We start from the raw sequence: 22,259 nt of genomic DNA, 5'->3' as shown, positions 1-22,259 counted from the left end.
TCCCAAGTTAAGAATACGGATTGTATAAACTGGATTGACTATCGAACTATCGTTCCACATATGAAATAAGAGGATTAAGAAATTCGGTAAAATTTTGAAGCAGTGTTTCATCTTATACTACTCGATTACAAATAAGTTGTAATCGCGACAGCATCTTTTTTTCGAATGTACCGTATTTACATGCCGTTTAAATCGAAGCCCAAATTTGACCAAAATAGGACAGGTGCTCTAAGAGAAACTAATATATTGGCAGAGTTTTTTTCTTTAAATAAGTTCATGGCGTCATCGAAAAACAGGTCAAAATATCCAGTTCATTCGGATTAATAGTGAAATAATTATATAATAACAGCTAGATTTATATATTTTTTATTTATTTTTTTTACAGTACCTATTCGCTGTGACAAGTTTATTAAACAAAGAAATAATTATTGAACGGAATAAACAATTTAATGCGTTTTTTTTGTGATGTTATTGTTGTTATTGATTGCTAATAGGGAATCGGCTTTCTGCTTTTTATTTTTGAGGTATGTTTGTCTGTAGAAATTGAGAAACATGCCGAGGAAAAATACTTCGTGAAGTCCAATCCAACAAGACATAAGGTAGGGAAACTGGCAATCAAAGAATAACAACTGGAAACAGTGGGCAGACGCAGCGACGAATTGAGCCATCTGAAGCGAGGTGAGATGTTTCTTCCAGCCAAGGTATTTTTGAACGTGCGGTCCCATCGCTGACAAGAAGTAGTAAATGTACATAACAACGTGCACGAACGAGTTGAGGAATGCAAAAAATGAACCGTGACCTCCGCAAACGAAGCGAATGCCCGGCCACAGAGTCGTCGGAATCCAGCCGTGGTGGATAACGTGAAGCAACGTGATTTGGTTATTTTTCTTGCGGAGGACGAAGAAAACCGTGTCGAATAAGTCGACGAACTTTGTCAGGTAAAACACGTAGCAAGCTAGAAGTACACGGAAAGACGCTTCATTGTAAGAATAGTCAACTGGCTCGCAGAAATAATTGTAATTGCCGCTCAACCATCCGTGTCGGCTAAGTTCGTAGAATATCCAAATGTTGGTTAAAACCTGAAACAGGTTGTAGACCATTAAAACTCTTCGCAGGTCGTACGCTGGACGATTTTCCATGAACTTGGGTCCCACTACTTTGACGACGAAGACATATACCAGACAAATAACCATGGCTGGAATAGGAGAACTCATCAACGGCCAATCGTCAACTCTCCGGTCTGAAGACAAACATTTAAAAAAATCAATCAAGGTAAACAAAATTATAATTCTAATATTGTCATGATGTTAGCAACATAAACTGAGCGTATCATACCTCTTAGATCCCATACTTTATCGACGAATTCGTCGAGGACTTGGACGAATGTAGTCATTTTTAAAGCAGCACGAAACTATATCCCAATCTAACAAATACGAATAGAAGCCTTTTTTTCTATTATTTTACAGCTTGAATATCAAGTCAGCATACGAGAGCGAAGGATGTCGCTTACTCCCTATCAAAATATCGATGGACTGTTTGGCGTCGTTTTCTTCGCCTCCTTCTTATAGCTGCGGATCACAACTCCCTTGCAGCCTTATAGCCTCTATCTCTTAGTGTTCAGATTGCCTTTCAGCCTCACCAGCACAACATCCAGAGCAGTGCCAAGTGCCTCTATTGGTCGACTCCGCAACATTCTTAAATGGATCATTTGAATGAACCTTTCACTTCCGCCAACCTCAATTAAATCTCGTCTGACTAGTTTCTCCGGTGAGCTTTCGTCGTACCATATAAACTGTTGTCTGCATGAATTGGATCTGCAACTGGGGATATAAAAAAAAAATGGGTCGAAAACTGAAATATTCATTATTCATAGGGGGAGGAATTGGAATCATTTACTTGCAAGTCAAGTCTGCCAAGTGTACCATACACGGTTATCGCAAAAGCATAAGTGCGGGTTGACTACATTTCAAAATAACTATAAGGTTCTGTAGATTAGTACGTTTTCATTTTTAATTCAATTTTTCTGATTTTCAAATTATTCGCGCCGAAACTTTCGCTTCAAGAAATTTTACAAATCCGGAGTAATTCTCAAGACTAGAGAGTTCCAATGCGTTTTTTGCATCACTTAAATATTTACAATAATTGAGAAGAAAATCCATTCATCCATCTATGTTGATGAGAAACACAAATTTATTTTTTTCAGACTGTCAACACATTTTCTGTGCCAGCAGCTTATTAAATGTTAGAGATCTTTTTGGGTTGTTTGCATTGGTGTGCTTGAAGGGCCGTTTGTTATTGCCTTCTTTTTAAAATAGGTTTTCCTATAGAAATTAATAAATAAGCAGAGGAAGATCAACTCATGCCCGCCAATCCACCAACAGAAAGCCATTGGGAAATCACAGTCGACGAACATCAGCTGGAAACAGTGGGCCGATGCAGCGACGAACTGAGCCATTTGAAACGTGGTCAGGTATTTCTTCCATCCGAGATATTTTTGATAGCGCGGTCCCATCGACGCCATCAAATAGTAGAAATACATAACGACGTGCACGATCGTGTTGAGAAAGGCAAAGAAAGAAGCGTGTCCTCCGCAAACGAAAAGAACGCCCGGCCATAGCGTCATCGGGAGTATTCCGTGGTGGATGACGTGAAGCATCGTGATTTGGTTATTTTTCTTGCGAAGCACAAAGAACAAAGTGTCAAACAAATCAATGAACTTTGATATGTAGAACCAGTAGCCTGCTCTGAGAATCCGAAGTGCTGCCTCGTTGTTTGAATAGTCGACCGGCTGACAGATGAAGCTGTAGTTCCCGCTGAGCCAACCGAAGCGGCCCAGTTCGTAAAATAACCAGCCGTTGAAAACGATTTGAAATAGATTGTAGGTCATCATCGTTCCTTGCAACTTGAAGGCTGGTCGGTTTTCCATGAATTTCGGACCCCATATTTTGACGATGTAGACGTAAGCTATGCAGATTACAACTGACGCCACTGGGGAATTCATTAACGGGAAACCGTCGAGTCGTTTGTCTAGAATTAGAACATTGTTAAAATATTTTAATAATACTACTGGCGCAACTGTGTAATATTTATAGTCGTTAGGTAAATAAGGATATTTCTTTCAAGTGAGTTGTTATATTACCTCTTGATTCCCACAGTTTTGTGCTTTGAAACACAATAGCTTCTATGAAAGATCCCATAGCATCCCATGTACTGTACAACCTCACCCCGTGGCTTGCTTTGTTAAACTGGCGACGTGTGTTTTGTTCATTTCCCCCATATCTATGAATATGTATGATTTCCTCATTCTTTTTTGGTTTGTAGTAGTTGGAGCCGTTTGAACTCGAAATGGAAATCGCACCGGATTTTTGTGTACCGCACCGGAATTAAGTGGTTATCCGGTATTCCACCGGATGCATGGTCACCCCCAACTAATTAGATTGCTTATGCGCAGTCTTATCCCGTGCCGGATTGCAGCATACCACAATGATCTTTCATGTCTCAGATAATAATTTAACGCATCTTGCACTAAAGTTTTTTTTTTTTTTCTCAACTAGTTGAGTATCACTGACTGAGTGTAGCTTAACTACCATAGGTAAACAAAAAATTATCAAGAAAAAAATTAACAAAAAAAAAAAAACTGGGAAAACACGTCCAGCTCGGAGAATTTGTAACCTGACTAGTCCCTAAAAAAATAGGGCGCAGCAATTTTGTGTGTGCTACTTTTTTTCTGAACCGGCCGGTAGCGTTAATTTGATTTAACGTTGTGCGATATAAATATTAATTTTAATTCGTGAATGATAGGGAACCCAAGAAAGGTGCTTTGGACTTATGTCGCACCTGTTATATCGCGTTCTTCTTTTAAATTTACCGAACTGTCGAGCGTTATGACTTTATGACTATATTCGCTAAGTAGCAACAACTGCGGGCTCAATATCAATACCTTACTAGAATACTAGGTCGTTTGGTTTTTTGGAAAACAAAATTCCGTTTCTACTGATGTCTGTATACGACGTGTACGTCTAGATCTGAAGTCTGAACCTGTTCTGCCTCAAGTCACGTGCCCTGAGATGATGTTTAAAAAAAAAAAGAAATCCCGCCCCGCCCCTTTAGCTCTTGTATAATAAACTGAAATGGTTCGAGCTTGATGAGGCAACGAAAATAACAACACAAAATTAGTATTGCAATAGCGATTAGGATGGCCGGGTCTTGGACTCCTATGGTGCCAAAAGTTATGAAAGAAAGTTTTGAAACAAAATAATTGGATTACGTGATCAAAAAAAAAGAGGCACAACACACACGGTATGAAAAAAACCTTCTCGAATAAAAGGGAAATAAATTTATTCAAAATTGGACAGTAGAGGCGTGTGGAAAAACCTTTTTTTTTTTCTCAGAAACGAATTATATTCATGAACCTCATCATCAACTTGATTTTTTTATTTCAAATTTGGGGAACCTTTATTTCCTGAATAACTCATTCCTGAATAGCCAAATTTTCCAAATCGTCAAATTTTAAAATTTTCTGAAAAAAAACACAAATTCCTACACAAATAGGGTATTTGAACGAACAACACTTGTGCACTTTATGTATACGTATGCCTATTGATTTTTCTTTTTTCTTGCTGGTGAAAGTGAAACAGACCCCGCCGTTTCTTTCTTCTCGACATAGGTGTGTTTATAAAAATTGATAAAAAGGCAAAGAAAGAGCAACTCTTGACATCCAATCCACCAGCAGAAACCGATGGGGAAATCGCAGTCGACGAAAATCAGCTGGAAACAGTGGATCGACGCAGCGACGAACTGAATGATTTGGAAGGTGGTGAGGTATTTCTTCCAGCCGAGATATTTTTGCACGCCTGGTCCCATAGCGGCCAAGAAGTAGTAGAAATACATCACAATGTGTACCAACGCGTTGAGGAATGCAAAGAAAGAAGCCTGTCCTCCGGCCGTGAATCGGAGCCCCGGCCATATGTTCATGGGCAGCAGTCCATGGTGGAGGACATGGAGCGTCGTGATTTGGTTATTTTTCTTGCGGAGCACAAAGAACAGAGTGTCGAAAAAATCGATGAACTTTAATATGTAGAACCAGTAGCTTGCTCTGAGAATCCGAAGAGCTGCCTCACTGTTTGAATAGTCGACCGGCTGACAGATGAAGCTGTAGTTCCCACTGAGCCAACCGAAGCGGCCCAGTTCGTGGAATATCCAGCTGTTGATTAGAATCTGGAAGACGTTGTAGACCAATAAAACTCCGCGTAGGTCGTAAGCTGGTCGATTTTTCATGAACTTTGGCCCCAATACTTTGACGGTGTAGAAATATGTCAGGCAAATTATAATGGATGGCAACGGGGAACTCATCAACGGCCAGCCGTCAAGTCGTTGATCTGATAAATATAAAAATTTTTGAAAAACAATATTTAGAGAACACCGTACAGTGGGGGGAAATATTTTCGTGGAAAGTGAAAAATGCGCTTTTGTTTTTCAGTTTCCATGGCTGTATAAATTTTTATGGTAAGCGTAGGAAACTGGATAAATGAATCTGAGTATTACCTCTTGATTCCCATAGTCTTTTCTTTTCTAAAATCACTGCTTGGATGAGAGATGCCATCGTATAGCTGCACTATATTTGGTTCAACTGAGGACGCCGTCCAGTTATTCCACAGTTTATAGGTGCTGCCGGAACGTTAGTTCTCGTCAGGGTTGGCAAGAGCACAGACATGTTCCGCCTCGGAGAATTTTGTCGTGTACAGCAATGATGCTGTCAACGTCAATTTTGACATAGGCGGCGGTTTTTATGACCGCTGCTGGTTACGCCGGAATAGCCTCCGTACATAATTCCAAGAACAAATTTCTCACACAAAACTGAATGGAATACGAAACATTTCTGGTTGAATAGATCAAATATCCCAAACCATAAATTCAAATCTCAGTTATCGTTCCTAAAGAAGATTATCAACTCGTTGTGCTCAACGAGTTAGATCTGCAATTGCCTTCTGTTTTCCCATACTACCACTGGGTATATATAGAGGTAGTGGTCGGGTATCGTGAATCCCAGCAGAGCATCTAACATCATCAGTTCGGTCGGTGTTCCATCATCCCTGTTTGGACCTCACATATCAGAGTGTGCTTATCAATCTCAATAACATGTGTTACAGCAGCATTGTTCAAACGTTAATCGACGAAAGTAGCAGAATCTGGGACCTAAGAGGTGATATTTTGGACTATACCAACGGAAAATTACCCACACCACATACTAGATATTTAAATTCATTTGTTTATCAAAAGATAAGCGGACGGATGGGTGGCCACTAGCGAATACTCCACATACGCCAGTGCTCATATGTCTGACTTACTTGTTTGTGGTCAAAATCCTGGGACCGAAGCTGATGCAAAATCGACCAGCCTACGAGTTGCGGGGTGTCCTGATGGTTTACAACGCCTTCCAAATCCTTTTCAACGGTTGGATGTTCTACCACATTTGCCGTCTGACATGGTTCAACGGATACAGTTTCATTTGCCAGCCCGTGGATTACTCCGACAACGCGGACGCTCTACAACTCATTGTCTTGGGCTATTACGTTTACATTTTAAAATTATTTGATTTTCTCGATACCGTATTTTTCGTCATGCGCAAAAAGGAGAATCAGATCACTTTCTTGCACGTTTACCACCACGCTAGCATTCCTCTGACTGTTTGGGTTGTCTTCCGATTTGTGCCGGGCGGGCAAAGTATTTTCATGCCCACGTTTAATAGCTTAGTTCATTTCGTGATGTACTTTTACTATCTGATGGCTGCGATGGGTCCGCAGTTTCAGAAGTATCTGTGGTGGAAGAAATACCTGACCGTTTTCCAGATGGTTCAGTTTATTCTTGTTGGTTTGCACGGATTGCAATTGTTTTTCATCGAGTGCGATTTCCCCACCTTCTATCGGTGGTTCTTCGTCGTACAGTCGATCATGTTTTTCATATTGTTTAAACGTTTCCATTCTAGAGCGTACAAGACAATTACAGTCGACCTAAAAAAATTTAATAAAATTGCATAAATTAGCCCATAACTACCAAGTCCACAAGATATTATTATTATTGAAGAAAGCAGCTTTCGTGAAAGGAGTTAGTGTTGCGATTTTAGTTTGTAACTTATAGCAGAAATTTTAATTTAGCGTTATATTCAGTTTCATTTTTATAACTTAATTTATTGACAATGTTTTTTAAGACCTTTGTTTTGTCAAAATAACTTTCGAATTTCGTTTCAGTGAGCAACGCTATATAGCTTTCCAATATAAGAAGAGGAATATGTGTGAGAATGCGTGAATGTGTCAGGTCTAGGGGGGTTTGCGATGCCCTAAGCGGGGAATCACCGTTCCCAGAAGCTTCCCATTCCCCCCTCACCCTCTTATTTCCCCTTGTCGTAAAGAAAATTTCACTTGATTGCCGTAACTTTCAGCATACGAAAATTTTTATTGAAAAAAAACCACGCGGGCTCTAATTCAAAACTGCGTCATATCGATGGGCTTATTTGTTATAAATACGAGTCGAATAGGTTCTTTGCTTTTCTGTACTATTTCATCGGAACAGTGTAACGCAACCTGCATCTCTCTTCTCTCTGTATAAGAACCAAATATATAAAATCGTATCTTAATTTTCTGTGCAACGCTCAACTTAATTGCACCTATATAATGGGGTCCATCGTTCAGGCTTTCATTTTTCTGTGCCGAAGAGTCTGGGAGATGAGAGGTAATCTTTTATTCGCACCTTCACCTTTTTTTACACTAATAATTATATATAATAATTAGATAAGCGAACAGATGGATGGCCGCTGATGGAACCTCCATATTCACCATTCCTGATATGCCAAGCGTACCTGATTCTGGTCAAAATTATAGGGCCGAAACTGATGCGAAATCGACCAGCCTACGATCTCCGAGGAGCTCTTGTGACTTACAACGTCTTCCAAATCATTTTCAACGGTTGGATATTCTACCAAGTTTGTCGCCTTACGTGGTTCAAAGGGTACAGCCTGATTTGCCAGCCGATGGATTATTCCTACAGCGAGGATGCTCTCCAAATTATCAAGACTGGATACATTTACGCTCTTTCGAAGCTGATCGATTTCCTCGACACTCTATTCTTCGTTCTGCGGAAAAAAGAGAGCCAACTCACTTTTTATCACATTTACCATCACGTGTGTATGTTCCTGACCATATGGATCGGCTTCCGATTCATTTCCGGCGGCCAAAGTGCTTTTCTACCCACCGTCAACACTTTGGTGAACGTTGGCGTTCACATTTATTACCTGATCACAGCCATGGGTCCGCGTTTCCGAAAATATCTCTGGTGGAAGAAATATCTCAGCGTTGTTCAAATGCTGGAGTTTCTTTTTATCGGTGTGCACGGGTCGCAGATGTTGTTCGTCGAGTGCGGCTTCCCCGCTGCCGTGTCCTGGTACTATGTCGTTCAGGTGATCGTTTTTTTTCTACTTTTTAAAAATGGCCATTTGAAATCGTATCCACAAAATAAGAAAGATATCGATAACGAGAAAAACTTAAATTGGGAACTAAATTTCACTAAATAATCGAACTAATGTACGGTATGTGTTTCGAATATTTTTAGGCAACACTTTATTTGCCATCAGGCATATTTTTTATTTTTATGTTGCGTGCCTGAAGGCATGTTTGCGTTCATTATTCGACATCAAATGGAGATAAGAATATCTCGTTTAGTTGTTTCTCTTCCAAGCACTTGAGTGCTCTGAATGTGTGACTCGAATAGCATTTACTTATAAATAATACAAAGAACATTTTTATGTAATGTATTCAGATGTGAGAATAGCGAATTGCAGAATGGCTGTAAAAAGAAAAAAGTGGCACTTTCATGGCAGCACTTCCGCTTTCTTTCAGCTTTCTAAAACTATATCAATTCAATCTCTCTCTCTCGAAAAAAGTTGATCGCTTGTAGTGATGAATATATTAACTCTCTGAAAAGAATGACAAATGTGCATCGTCAGCATGGATATAGAAATCCTGCGCTCTCTTCTCTTCTCGCTTCCTGAATATTATGACCGTTGGCGCTTCCGTCGATTATAACCATCCACACACTACATCGTAAAGCATTGAACTCTGTCATATAAAGTTGTAAACCCGCTCACGCACATGAGAAACCCGGTCCCACAGGGCGTTGTCTTTTGGTGCCTTTACGGTGCACTGAATCGTAGATATATAGATAGATATTATATACGTATTACTATGCAATTTTAATAGGTAGCAAGGTGGGCACAAGGCTACAAAAATGCTCAAGTAAAAATTTATCCTTCGTGCGGCTATCGTAAAAAAAAAGCGCTTGATAAACATTTACAGCCCCTTATTCTTTCCTTGACATTTGTTCTAGAGGAATGATAGCAGCTGACAAATATATCAATTTCATCCTGACTTTTCATGCAATAATATCAAATGGCTTATTTCTTTATCAGAGAAAAAAAAAATACTGAAAACGATACAACGACTGGCATAACAGTAAAACGGGATTCAATTTAATGAATACTTCTGAAATTTCAAATGTACAACTGTAAGTTGAATTGTGTCGTCGTATAACAATCGCACGTGTCTCTGCTTTGGAAGTTGTGAAAATCAGCAAAGACAAAAAGACGAAACGCGTCGTGCAGCAATATTTTTATTGGTCGATTGATCTGTTGGTTTTCAAAATGAAAACACTCTAACCCATTTGATCTGAAAACAGATTTCTTATTTTCTTACCGTACTTACTTTGTGTAGCTCCAAAATTATGACATATATTACTTTGTTTTTATTATTTCACATAATTTCAATATTTGTTCATCTCAATTCCGGACGGTTTACAGCCAAAATATTTATAACTGTTCAAAATGTTGCGGCTGCTGATTATGATTAACAAATTAAGTTCACCACTGGAACGAAACGATAACTTCTCGACTGGGCGATTCTTCGTCCGATTCTTCACTGCCCAAGTAGGCGGGTTCATCTACATACTTTTGAGCGAGACTGACAGTAGTTGCCCCATGGTTGACGTCATCTTCCGTAAGCAGTAGACTCCTGTCCACAAGTTGGTAGATGGTCTCGTAACCGCAGCTGTCCACGGCCAAGTTCAGCAAAGTCACCAACGAGCTTTGGTGGTTTTTCAAACCGGCGTGACAGCTTTTGGCGTTGATTTGCTGGACGACGTCGCTCCTGCCGCAGTTCAAACACGAGGCCGAGCCCCATCCGACGGCCGTCGAACATTTGCGACGCCCTCTGTTCGTCGTTAAAGTTGCGTTCACCTGACGTGAATCACCCAGAGAAACGCAGCTCCTCGAGATGAGTTTGTTGAAGTATCGCGGCAGATCCCAAGTCGTTCCGGACGGTATCCGGACGGCGCCAGCCGGATCCTGATCCTGCTCCAACATGGCGTACAACTGAGTCACTTCCGCCTGAATCGCTGAGCTGTACTGTATATAGGAGGGAGGGGGGAGGGAATAGTTGTTAGATTTCAACAATCACCCGGAGATTGCTATGAAATTGTTTAGTTACGTCATCCAGAGTCGACACACTGGAATTGAATTCTTTGGCCAGAATTCGATCGAGCCTCTGAATCTCCGCATCTAATTTGGCTATGTCTCGTAAGTAAACTCGATTCATGATCTCAGCTCTAGTCAACAACTCCTTTCGGTCGTCAACAACCATCCTGTGTTAAAAACAAACAATTAAAATTAAAGTTAAATTATAGGGCCAAGAAAAGGTGTAAAGACTTTCATACCTCCTCGTATTAAATTCTAGCTTCAATCCCGTGCCGTGGCAAATTGGATCTATTGGAACACCGTCGCGCGTTTGTCGCCAAACGGCGTGAAACTGATCAAAGTTTATTAATTAATTTATTTGTCATGTTGTTTAAATGTAGCCTATTTACTTTAGGTAGAAATAGAAGGCAGAGGGCGGTCGTAGTCGATGTCAAAATAAGTGTGGCGACCACCAAATAATTGATCGTCGTCCGGTCGGATAGCAGCGAGTCGCAAAACACGACGATGAGACTAGTCAACACGACGTTGTACACGTTCATGCCAATATAGGGCGAATCGTTCAGCGCCGGAATGGCGACTTTTCTAAATTCGACCCAAAAGTTTATTACGTTTCCCATAAAAAGCCAAAAAAATGTTTCCAAATTGTCATCAGTATACCTTGTTTCCCAAGCCATGTAAACACCAGCGACTAGCAGCAATCCCTTTTTGACGTAGAGGATTCCCAGCCACATGGACGACCTGTTGGAGCGACACACTTCTACCTAGATAAAAGAGTCGAACATGAATGTGACGTGATGATGAGACCAAACGGATTGATACCTGCGGTTGATAGACGACGCTGCGATCCAGTGAGCTGACAACCCTAACGAGATTGTAGAGATGTCTTTCGAACGGATCCAAGGCCACCCACAATCCTATGACTAGTGTGTCCATTAAGAGTAGCACCAGGATGAGACCGATCAACTGCTTGTCGGCCAGAAGCTATGATTTCCCGAATGGAATTATGATATAACAGTCTCAGCGCTTCGCTAATAGACGATAAGATTATGGAATGGTATACGTACCTTGTTTTTGAGCAGGCTGTTGCGCATGCTGAAGATGCGGTGGACGCGGAAGGTCTTGGTGAACATGGCGCCGAATGCCAGCGAGAACCCCGCCGATAGGAAATAGGCTCGACCCTACGCCCATCAATTGACAGTCGGGTTTGGAATCACTTGGAGGAGATTTATAGAATAAACAGAAAAATAATAAAACTGACCATGCAGACGAATGGAAATCCCGAGTCGTGTACGAGCGTGGCGTGATCAACACCCAACAGGATCACGGCGCCGTATATGAGGCACGAGCCGACGATTGCCATGTTGTTCAACTTTGGGCTGGAGAGTTTGATGTACCTTGAAAATAAAAATAAAAATAAAATCAGAAGCGAACGAAGCGTTGCGTGTTTAGAACTGCGTGACGTCAAACAAGTCTATATACTATGCTGTGTGTATAGCTTTAACGATATTGGATGTCTGGCGTCCTTACTTGAGTTTCCTTTTGACCAAGTTGAATGAGAGGCAGATGAGCGCAAAGACGATTCCAAGGCTGGCCAGCAGAGTCATCGTGTAAAAAGCAGTTGGAGCTATGGTGTCTATGCGGTACTACAAAAGCCACGTGCCCGTCAAAGATAAAACGAATCACACACTACGTACGTACGTATATAACCGAGAAGAAAAGAAATCAGTTCGTTTATATATGGAGAAATAATACTTTGATGATGCGCGTGGCCACTGGTGGTTGACCCAGCGGCCAGAGGACAGGCCAGCTCCCGTTCAATTCCAATCCCAAATCCGGATGAAAGAGTCCGATTTGCCTAGCCACGCCCTCTGCAATTGAATAAAAAAAAAAAAAAAAAAGAGGAAATGACTCAATATCCCGTCTCCGCGAAAACCATTTTTTGGATTTCCCATTATGATTTGTTCGATTATTATATTCACTTTGGATTTGGAATAAAGATGTTGTCCCAATACGATCGGCTCCCGAAAAGGACACTAAGCCGGAAGCCCCTTGAAAGCGCAGGGATGATATCTTGGCCATCAGCTGCTCGGCCATATCCTTGCGAGCGTAATTGAAGTTGGCCAAGGACGGCCGCTCTTTGGCCGGCTGGCGGAGATAGTCGGACTGGAGCTCTCGCAAGGCTAGTGCCATCGTCCAAATAGCGTCGTAAATCTCACCGTGAAATTCGTCGCCTACGATGGTCGGAATCTAAATACAATTAAGGTTATTACGGCGTCAGCAATCTGCCAATCATTTATAATGACAAGGGGGACAATTGACGTGTATACAATAAGGAAAAACGTCTGGAGATGGCGACATGTGACGTCCTAGATTATTAAAATGCCAAGGCCGTTCCCGTTCCGAGGAACAACCTGACGCATAGCAATTTCTGTTACACAACCACCCCGTCTGAATTCAAAGTAGAAATTCCTTTTGAGTGAAGTGTGTCATATACTTGTATCACACTCGGCTTGACATCAAAACTAAGCTTTGCTTTGAAACATTTTCTGAACGAGTCTCGTAGATGTACGTAGCGATATAATGACCTCTTAGATATGAATCGTCAGGTATAATGTTGTTGAAACACACATCCGGATCGTGCCGGATGTGATTCTTTTTTTAATCAAGTTCGTTTCACTAAGTGAGGATAGAGACGACAACGCGTGGGAGAAGAGAGCCAGAGCGCTCTGTGATTGTCGCTTAATTTAGCAAATAAAAAAATGAAATAATAATACACAAACTGTGTCGTCCTTATACCGACAGCGCTGCCGCACTTCATAATACCAGGACTAAAAAAGAGAACTTTACAGTTACGCACTACTAGACTATATCCTATAGTTCTATTTATCCAGCGTTTTCCATTCAACAACTGCCGTGGTGTGCAATATAATCACACTCCTGCCGTCCTTCCACCTCAATTTAATTTTCCATTAGCATCTCGGAGAGTCGCGGCGGAAGCCTCTTTCTACTGACTAAGTATAGAGGTTACGAACGAAATGGCGATCAAAGAAAGAAGTAATCCAATCGGCATATGCGACCTTCGCTCAGTCATCAATTATCATGATTACAGCTTCTCAATCAGGACCCATAGATCTATCGAACTACCAATACTATAGCTAGCGGAGAGAACTTTACTTGAAAGGATGGAAAGAAGCCGTCGGTGATGTTGACTGGATGGCGGTAGGGCCGCACGAAGAAATTGCCTTCGATGACGGCCATCAAGTCCTTCTTGGTGAATCGACTGTTGCAAGAGGTGCCGTTGGCCGACTCGGTGCTGTGCTGCTGTTGCAACTGCTCCAGCCATCGATCCGATCCGAAAACAGATCCCGGAAGTATCCAGACCTGTTTTCAGTTACGTTTTTCGTGACGCATGTGAGTTAGATATGCATCAAATATCTTATTACTGGCGGATACAATCATTTCCGTCAATAATCAACGATGGCACATGAGCTGGTTAAATAAGTGGGAGGGGAAACCTCATTTATACCAAGAAAATGGAAATGACTTTCTTACGTGATCGGCGCCGTAAAGATTGCGACGGTGAACCTGTTGGAAGTGAAAACGCACACAACATCGTATAAGTCGGTGGCCGGCGAGTTATATAGTGTGTTGTGTCAATATGCAAGTTGGGGGGGATAAAAATACATCTGAAAATGTGTTCTGCTCGCGTACGTACCTCGCAGAAGATGGGTAGCGCCATGGAGGGGGCGAAACTGCCGATGATAATGCGAGCATCGCGAGCCTGTCGTGTATTATAGCATGCCAACGGACGGGCAAAATGAATCCATGAAAATGTCCTTGTGTAGGTATATCAAGTCTTATATCATTTGGGTCTCGTGAGCATCGATTTTTGTTTGTTTGTTTGGTTTTCGTTATAAGTTTACATGCGTGTCATAGATCTAGCATTGTATATCCGAATGTATATGCAGCCTAGAGGCACACGGCCTTGTTGGTGCATAGCAGAAAGCCATTAAATATGTGAACAACGTATCAACAACGTACTTGGAGGATTTCGAGCGTATCTGTCAGCTCGTCGGGCGCGAAGGTCAAGCTGTTGGACACGGACGTATTGGCATCCTCCAGCAGGGCACTCAAATCGTTGATCACCTGAAGTGAGAAAATGTTTTTAGATACAGCAGTAGGCCGGCTAAATAAACAAAGTGACGAGAGACTTATGTATTTACCAGCGAATAATCGTCTTCGTTCTGGACGAGAAACGAAACGCTATCCCATCGAAAGTGGCGCAGGAAAGCCAGTCGAGCGGCGTTGTGGGCGGATTCGACGGCCACCGTGCGGAAGAAGAACGGGAATTTCTGGCGATCGCTCAATCCGGCCGACGTTGCCGCATGTGAAATCTAATTTTGTTTTTTGTTTTTGTTTTTGTCCGATTCGAACGCACGTTATTTATGGTATTGCATAGCTAACACATTTACGTTTTTGCGTTGTGTTGTTTAGCTCGAATAATAGGTGTTGGAAAAAAAAAAAAATGTGGAAAGAAAAGGATCGGCGGGGGAGAGCAAATGACGTCACACCTAGAGCAGTTTGGATGAGCCACAATCAGATTTATAGCCCGGGAGCCTTTATTTTGTTCATGAACCCTGTGCTGTGTCTCCATTTATCTTATTATTGCTGACTCGAGAATAGCAGCACCCCACCCACTCCTCACTCCGCCAAGCACGCATTCATCCGGAGCCTTTCCCCCGGCGCTGGTTATATACATAAGCTATATGCATTTATATAAATAAAAAAAACCCGCGTGATATGAAAAAAAAAAAAGAAAATCATCCACTAACGTGGTGACACTCACTTCTTCTTTCTTTCTTTTCTTCAGCTCTCTTTTTCATTTCAACAAATACGCCAGCGCGACCTCTTCTCAAATCTCCCAGTTGAGAAGGGGGTGGGCGGAGGGGAGAAAGTCTTTTTGATTCACATAATATAAAAGAAGCTTCTTCTTTCTTTCTATTGAGCGTGCACACAGAGAGAGAGCAGACGTGTGCGTGTATACACGGACAGAAAACGTCGATGGCATCATATGAATACAAGCCAAAATAAAGAGCTGACTAAGATCCTTGACTCGATATTATATATTGGATTCTAGATGTACATGGGGGAGGCGTGTTAAAAACGCGTGAGTGGACTAAATGATTGAATTTATTTTTTTTTTCTTTAAATGCGAAATGAAATGAAAAAAATTACCTGAACGATGTTCCAGTAGGATGTGACGCTGGCGACGGACTCTGTCACGTGTGAGCAATGCGGGCCGAGAAGCATGACGAACGGTCGGCCAGCAGTCGTCGTCGACGCCGACGACTTGGTCCTTGTCTTATTCCCGCTGATTCCGCTTAATAACGAGGATGTTGACGACGACGACGTCGAGACTAAAGACACTGGAGGGTCCTTAGTCGTGTAAATAGCGTGAAAGAATGCGTCGACTCCCGCTCCCGAATCGCACTGATCCACACCAAGAATAATAATATGTATGTTTAGATATACACACAAGATATCTCTCCAAATGTCTTTATTTTTAAAGATAACATTGCGTTGTTGACAGTCAAATAAAACGGGGTCATCGAAGCGACACACACAACTTGGGCCCAACCCCGCCGTCGGTCAAATCGATCAACCCGTTTCCAGCGCAAAGGTGAACGAAATCAGAGCTCCAGCAGCAGCATACGCACGCAGTACATTGATGTATGTATAGGTATGCATGCGACTGATGATGGGCACCAGTCCGTGTGTGTACGTTACGGGTTCCGTCGAAACAAGTCATGTAGTGCTCCGCGTGTAAGAAATTCGCTCTCTTGTTCTTGAACCAACAAAAGCCCCTCTTCATCTCACTTCCGTTTCGACTGTTCATTTTTTTTTTCTTTCTTCGTCTTCCTTCCGGTGGAAAACCTTAGCAGATTCGTCCTTTGATTCAATATTGACTCGCCATGATTGGTTAATCGATCGGCAGTCCCCCCCAGCTCTGCACAGAAGCAACTATATATGACCACCACGGCCGAGGGTCGTCAAGTGGGAGAAAGAAAATATAAGAATAAAAGGGAAAAACGAGTCAATGGCAGGCGGGAGGACAAACTTTTGTCCGGGTTTGCCAATGTCTTGTTTGGGGTCTCCACCGGCCTGCTGAGAGTGTTTGCCACCATTGGGCGGTTGAATTGCAATAAGTCAATAATTCTCTCTCTCCGCTCAGGTCTCTCAGCGCAGATGATGAAGGAAAAAGTGAATGAGAGGAACCGGATAGAAGAAGATATTAGAGGAGGAAAAAAGAGTAAAACCCAAATAGACATCGCAGCAGAAGAAAATAAGAACCAACTGAAGAACATAAGAAACTAACCGAAAAAGTTCCATTCCTCATGGGTACGATATTTTCTAGTTCCGCATATTTTTCGGGCTTCGCGTACCAGTTTATCACGACACGATCGGTGTCAATTTTAACGATCTTACACAGCTGTTATTGCACGTCGATGGAAAGTAAGTTGGAGTGGTATTAAAAGAGTGGTTTTAAATTGCTCAAACGAATGCATCTTTATTCTGTCTTTAGAGCCATTCAGTTCATTGAACGAAATGGTATGGCAAACTTCCACACACTGGATTGCTATCATTTTCTTATTCTCTTCTTATTTGTCCAGGCCGAGTTCTAGGACTTTTTACTTTCTTCAGAGCTCCTCGAAGTTATGTTTGTGTGTCTGTAAGTGTTGTGTGTAGTAGCGTGTGAACTGTATACCGTGTAGTGGTAGTGCCCAGATGTGGGAGCAACTATGCTCACCATGGGAGTCGAACTCGGATACCTTATGTGTGACTACAGATCACGAAGCGGCGCCTTATTCGACTCACCCACCTGTCCCCCGAACGTTGACTTTTTATTGCGAAAGAAAGTCAAAAAGTTTCCATGATTTTATTTTTAAAAATAAATTTTTTGATAAAATAACGTTTTTGTGGTGTGTAGGAAATTCGGACAGTTTAGAAAAAGCAAATGCGGAAATTGAGGTCTTAAAATCCGAATCGAAAAGTAAAGTATTTTCTGTTTTTTAGACTATAGTAAAAACAAATCAATTTATTCCTTAAACAATATTTTGAATTGCATTTTGTTTAGCAACCATAGCAACAAGTTCGGGTGACAAACCCACATCCATCGGAAAAATTCCAGCTTTCTGTGCCGACTTACGACACTATTGTATAATACACGGGCCTGAATGGTTGTGGCCTGAATGTCCATGACCCTTGAAGACATACTGTCGACTCTCTTTTGGATTGTCTCTTCTTCATACAAGACCGCGCCACGCCCCGCTCTTTCCTATCCCCAGCAGCAACTTTTTAAGTTGCTAATAAACGGAAATCCTTCCGGTCTGTGAGTCAATGCTTTTTGAAGCTCAGAGCCCAGCCCGCGATGAAAGCTGCTGGAGGGAAAAAAAGACAAATAGAGAGACGCTATACATCCACATCTCAGAGTGACAGTCATGGATATTAACCGCAAAATGACAAGGTCCGCGGGCGCTTATAGTTCAGCAGACTTTGCCGGGCGCTCGGGAATCGTTATTGTCCGTCTAAATATTGGTTCCAAATGGGGACGCGTGCAAGAGTCGTTTGGCATGTTTGAATCCGGCACGCGTCATCACCAGCAGCAGCAGCGGACGCTCTGGGTAACTTGAGTCTATACTATACACTATACACAATAGGTTCTCTTTTATACAATCGATTTGCCAGTCAAGCCGAAATCTCCATAGAGGGGCACACGCCAAAGGCTCATTATTGATTTCGCGCTGAGATGGACAAAGCTTCACAGCAGCAGCTAGCGTCTAGTAGATTCTTTTCTTCTATATTCTTCCGTATCATACGACAACCAGTCCCGCGATTCTTTTGCCCGTCACGAAAAACTCAATAACACACCCATCACGAATCCGTCGGAGAATGCGATAGTCTCCATCTTCGATCGATGGCAGAACCATCTTATTATTGTACCTCCAAAAAAGTTACGATTGAAAATGAATAAATATCAGAAAACCCGCTGGAATTTTTAACTTTTATTTTTCTATTTTTTTCGAAATTCACTTCGCACTTTCTTGTTGATTATCTAGCGGGAATTCATTCCGCGCTGCAGCTTTATTATTAAAAAATGAGTTGGTTATTCTTCAGATGAGTATATGTATGTAAATAGGCATTTTATACCTATAGACTTCCAACTTGAAAGACATTGGCGCAACTACTATATTTGCCGGATTCGACATGTTTAAACAGGTGCGGCTGTGCGCATAGACATATATAGCTGTCCACGGCGATTTCCATCGGACAAATGGAATTCGTGGAACCTCATAGAATTGGAGAGTGACTGTGACAACAGGCTGTTCATATGCCAGGAGCGACCAGTAGCCTATATAGACTAGTACATCCGGCAGCTATATACTAGATTGTGCCAACGACCTTTAGGGATTTCTTTTGTAGGGTCCGTCCTGGTCATAAAAAGGATTTGGCCCAAAGTGAACCAACTTAACAAATCTCCTCGCACTTTTTTCGTCTATAATTACAAATGTTACATAACATTGAGTATATCGGCCCAAAAAAGAAAAGAAAAAAAGTGATAGATCCTGATCGATCCCGATCCGTTCTATTTCTTATACAGCGTTTGTCTCTCGCTATACACAAACGATTTGCCCGTCTTGCACTTTCGGTTAGGTTTAATGTGATGCACTCTTTTGTGTTGTAGCCCACATACCGTATCCTATATAGCGCTGCCTTATTTGATTGAAACTTGCCGATTGGGTTTGGCAGTTTGGCTTCTGGACGTGGACTGGATAGCCCCGGCGCCCTGTGAAAATACTCTTTCCGTCATTTCGTTTTTGAACACTTTGCATATACAGGGCGAATCAGTATATATATTTCATCCTGTTCTCGTCCCAAGACTCCCATCAAGTCCGCGTATATAGGCCTACCGCCAAAACACATAGGCGAGTAGCGCTGTAACAACAACAACCACAATAACTAAAACTGGCGTATTTTCTATAAGCGGATAGTAGGCTATATAGCGCGCCCAGAAATTTGCCGTTCAATTGATCAGACAATCTAAATGCAAATGCAGATTCAACCGAATGATGTTAGAGCGGTTATAACCAGTTTTTTCATGGATTTTTGACTATAGTGGCCTGTCTTATTGGCATCACTTTGATCCTCTATTCAATCGCAATTACATCCGCAGTTTATATGCTCAGAAATAGCCAATAGCCCATGGATAGAGGACTATAGATCAATCGAGATAGAATTTTACCTATACACAGTTGAACACGCTGTAAAAAACCAAAGCGGAGAGAGCTAGAGCATCAGACAAATCAAAATCCTTTACCTTGGAGTCATTGACTAGCAACTGGAGGTGAAAGCCAGGTATGAGTTGACGGGCGTTGACGTGAGCTACGGCCAATCGGGCCGTTTTCAACAATGAGGTCCCGTCAAAGCCGCTGCTGTCCATTTGACCTCGGTTGTTCTCCATGGAGGATAAGTCGAGCAGGGCCAGGATGGGCAACAAGGTAACATTCCTGCGAGGTCGTCTACTATTGGCGTTGGGGTCACTCACCTCCTTCAAGGTTGGAATGTTCATTAGCCGGGCAGGTGAGGGCGACGAGGCCCTTGAACTCGGCGACGATGCGGCAGATCCGCCGCCACCAGAGGCCATTCGTCTGTCCTGCTGCTGGGCCAATAATCCATCGTCCGACACGGCACCGTCTACATCGGTAGACAACGGACAAGGCGCGTAGTAGTCACTGGTCTCATTGCCCTGCTGGGCTGGTGACCCATCGGGCGAACCGCAAAAGACGACGGCCGCCAACTGGCCAGCAAAGAAGACGAAGAAGAAGAGAACGAACGAGCGCACGCATCGGCTCATGGTTGCGCGACGCGGCGGAAAAGGCTAGCGCCCGTCACCATGACCGAAACCTATCTGGCACAGGTCGTGCTGGGCCGCTCCTCTGGCTCTGGCTCTCTCTCCAGCAGCTGCTGCTGCAGCCGGGGTAGTAGTGGGGGGAGTGAGCGCGCCGCCAGGTTCTTGACGATGCCATACCAAAGTCTCGGGACCGGCGCGCATCACGCCAGACGCCAATCAACGAAGCGGCACACGCACAGCGCCGATTTGCACTTGAGTAACATAATAAGCCAAACAATAACGTCAATGCCCCCCCTCACCACCACCACCCATCCACCCTTCCATAGATCCAAACTGTGTCAACCTCAAATTTTATCCTCGTTTCGTCGCCAATTGGTAGAAGAAGAAGAAGCGACTGGACGGCCAGGAGGCGGCGGCCGGACGCGACGGGCTGAAGACAGTAAGGCGAGAGAGACAATGGTCTCTACTTCGTTATATCTCAAGTAGCTGATGGCCAGCACGTCTATATCTGGGCCCCCAGTCAAGAGCCTTTCGAAAATTGAATCTTCAACACACTTTCAGTCGGAGCATATCCAGAATACACACACATGCTATATGCTGGATGGGTTTTTCTCGATTCAGCTCCATGCTCAAGTCTTATACTACAGGCTGCTGCGCTGATTACGGTTCATTATCTCTTTGCTGCTGGTGCTGCTGCTTTTGCCCCCCTGCGGAGCTCTCCTTATATTCTCCCAGCTCATAATTCTACCTCCCCATATAGTGCGCTATCCACTCTTCTTCTTCTTCAGAATCGTTAATGGATGTAATACAGGAGGGCACTGTACATGATGACTACACAATATACAAACACGTCCGATGATTCCGCGTGTTTCCTGTACCGCAAATCAATTTGCCGAGTCGACGTGCTGCTGATATCAGCAGCACCAGCAGAGTGTGTGTCGACAACAGTAGACAGAGAGATCGATATGAAATCAAAATATCGGTCACGAATTGATCGACAGCATATAAATATCTTGGCTGGAAGAAAAGAAAAAGTTGGAGCGATTCAAAGATTATTGTGATGAAAAAAAGAAAAGAAAAACCAAAGCGACCAGGAAATAAGAGACTAAAAGAAAAAACTTGATCGTGATCAGCTTTATATGGGTGAAAGCTTTAACAGCAGAGAGAGAGAAGGAGGAGGACCTCTCGTCGAGATAGACACTCACACACATAAAACGACGACGAGTTCACAATGGAGTCGAGTTCACAATGGGCGAAGAATGAGGCACGCACCCAAGGCAGCAGCAGCAGCAAATCCTCGCATGGCTTTATTATACAACGCAGTCAGCAAAGTGGCGTGCATTTATTAAATGGGGGAGGGAGGAACATGAATTGGGCCAATAATAATAGCCGTCGGACTCGACAATTATACAAAACCAAAGTCAAACAAATCACGCATTTTTTTATTTCTTTCTCTATATAGCTATACGCGCTCCGGTTTTGTATAATTATTTGTTGGGTTGGGGTAGGCGCAACATATAATAGGCGGACATGTGTGTAGGCTATTCATTTCATATCCCGGCTCTTCGTTTCTTTTATTTTGTTCCCTATATTTGACTCGTAAAACATTACATGGGCGCCTGATTAGTTGCCTATCTATTTCCCTTTTGCGCGGGCCTTTCAAATGGATGGGCCCTGGCGCGACTGAAATCGACTTGATCACGTTCCATGCACACGTCTATAGGAATTGAGAGCGAATCGAGTTTACCCATCTCCTTTTGTGTTTCAGTCTATAACGTCGTGTGCTGTCGTCGAGTGACCTGACTATAAGCCCAGTAGACAAGAAGAAGA

The 22,259-nt window shown here is 42.7% G+C and overlaps 5 protein-coding genes across 6 annotated transcripts; 1 reads left to right on the top strand and 4 right to left on the bottom strand.

Annotated features, from left to right (window-relative positions):
• Nucleotides 1–229: 229 nt before the first annotated feature.
• LOC124341245 (elongation of very long chain fatty acids protein AAEL008004-like) lies at nt 230–1,565 on the bottom strand. Its single transcript, XM_046794264.1, has 2 exons — nt 1,336–1,565; nt 230–1,240 (listed from the first exon to the last, which is right to left on the bottom strand). The coding sequence occupies exons 1-2, from the start codon at nt 1,391–1,393 to the stop codon at nt 447–449; spliced, it is 852 nt and encodes a 283-aa protein (XP_046650220.1). The 5' UTR covers nt 1,394–1,565; the 3' UTR covers nt 230–446.
• A 607-nt stretch (nt 1,566–2,172) lies between these two features.
• LOC124341253 (elongation of very long chain fatty acids protein AAEL008004-like) lies at nt 2,173–3,236 on the bottom strand. Its single transcript, XM_046794273.1, has 2 exons — nt 3,140–3,236; nt 2,173–3,027 (listed from the first exon to the last, which is right to left on the bottom strand). The coding sequence occupies exons 1-2, from the start codon at nt 3,195–3,197 to the stop codon at nt 2,243–2,245; spliced, it is 843 nt and encodes a 280-aa protein (XP_046650229.1). The 5' UTR covers nt 3,198–3,236; the 3' UTR covers nt 2,173–2,242.
• Nucleotides 3,237–4,195: 959 nt separating this feature from the next.
• LOC124341256 (elongation of very long chain fatty acids protein AAEL008004-like) lies at nt 4,196–6,189 on the bottom strand. Its single transcript, XM_046794279.1, has 2 exons — nt 5,545–6,189; nt 4,196–5,378 (listed from the first exon to the last, which is right to left on the bottom strand). The coding sequence occupies exons 1-2, from the start codon at nt 5,600–5,602 to the stop codon at nt 4,597–4,599; spliced, it is 840 nt and encodes a 279-aa protein (XP_046650235.1). The 5' UTR covers nt 5,603–6,189; the 3' UTR covers nt 4,196–4,596.
• LOC124341257 (elongation of very long chain fatty acids protein AAEL008004-like) lies at nt 6,084–9,775 on the top strand. The gene is made up of 3 exons (XM_046794280.1): nt 6,084–6,202; nt 6,280–7,728; nt 7,788–9,775. The coding sequence occupies exons 2-3, from the start codon at nt 7,671–7,673 to the stop codon at nt 8,564–8,566; spliced, it is 837 nt and encodes a 278-aa protein (XP_046650236.1). The 5' UTR covers nt 6,084–6,202; nt 6,280–7,670; the 3' UTR covers nt 8,567–9,775.
• Nucleotides 9,636–20,570, bottom strand: LOC124340817 (gamma-aminobutyric acid type B receptor subunit 2-like). Of its 2 annotated transcripts, XM_046793517.1 has the most exons (18): nt 19,896–20,569; nt 15,755–16,009; nt 14,743–14,913; nt 14,561–14,665; nt 14,235–14,300; nt 14,072–14,104; nt 13,694–13,900; nt 12,499–12,766; nt 12,272–12,387; nt 12,047–12,162; nt 11,778–11,913; nt 11,584–11,697; nt 11,339–11,500; nt 11,177–11,280; nt 10,909–11,101; nt 10,759–10,850; nt 10,533–10,686; nt 9,639–10,450 (listed from the first exon to the last, which is right to left on the bottom strand). In XM_046793517.1, the coding sequence occupies exons 1-18, from the start codon at nt 20,430–20,432 to the stop codon at nt 9,908–9,910; spliced, it is 3,372 nt and encodes a 1,123-aa protein (XP_046649473.1). In that variant the 5' UTR covers nt 20,433–20,569; the 3' UTR covers nt 9,639–9,907. The 2 variants fall into 2 exon arrangements, with proteins under 2 accessions (XP_046649470.1, XP_046649473.1); XM_046793514.1 differs by having other exon boundaries at nt 9,636–10,450; nt 10,909–11,280; nt 19,896–20,570.
• Between the last annotated feature and the right edge of the window lie 1,689 nt (nt 20,571–22,259).

This window comes from Daphnia pulicaria, chromosome 5 (genome assembly GCF_021234035.1).
Source record: "Daphnia pulicaria isolate SC F1-1A chromosome 5, SC_F0-13Bv2, whole genome shotgun sequence".
In the NCBI taxonomy this organism is placed as follows: Eukaryota; Metazoa; Arthropoda; class Branchiopoda; order Diplostraca; family Daphniidae; genus Daphnia; species Daphnia pulicaria.
Note: the sequence above shows the minus strand (reverse complement) of the source record. Positions and strands in the feature narration are given on the sequence as shown.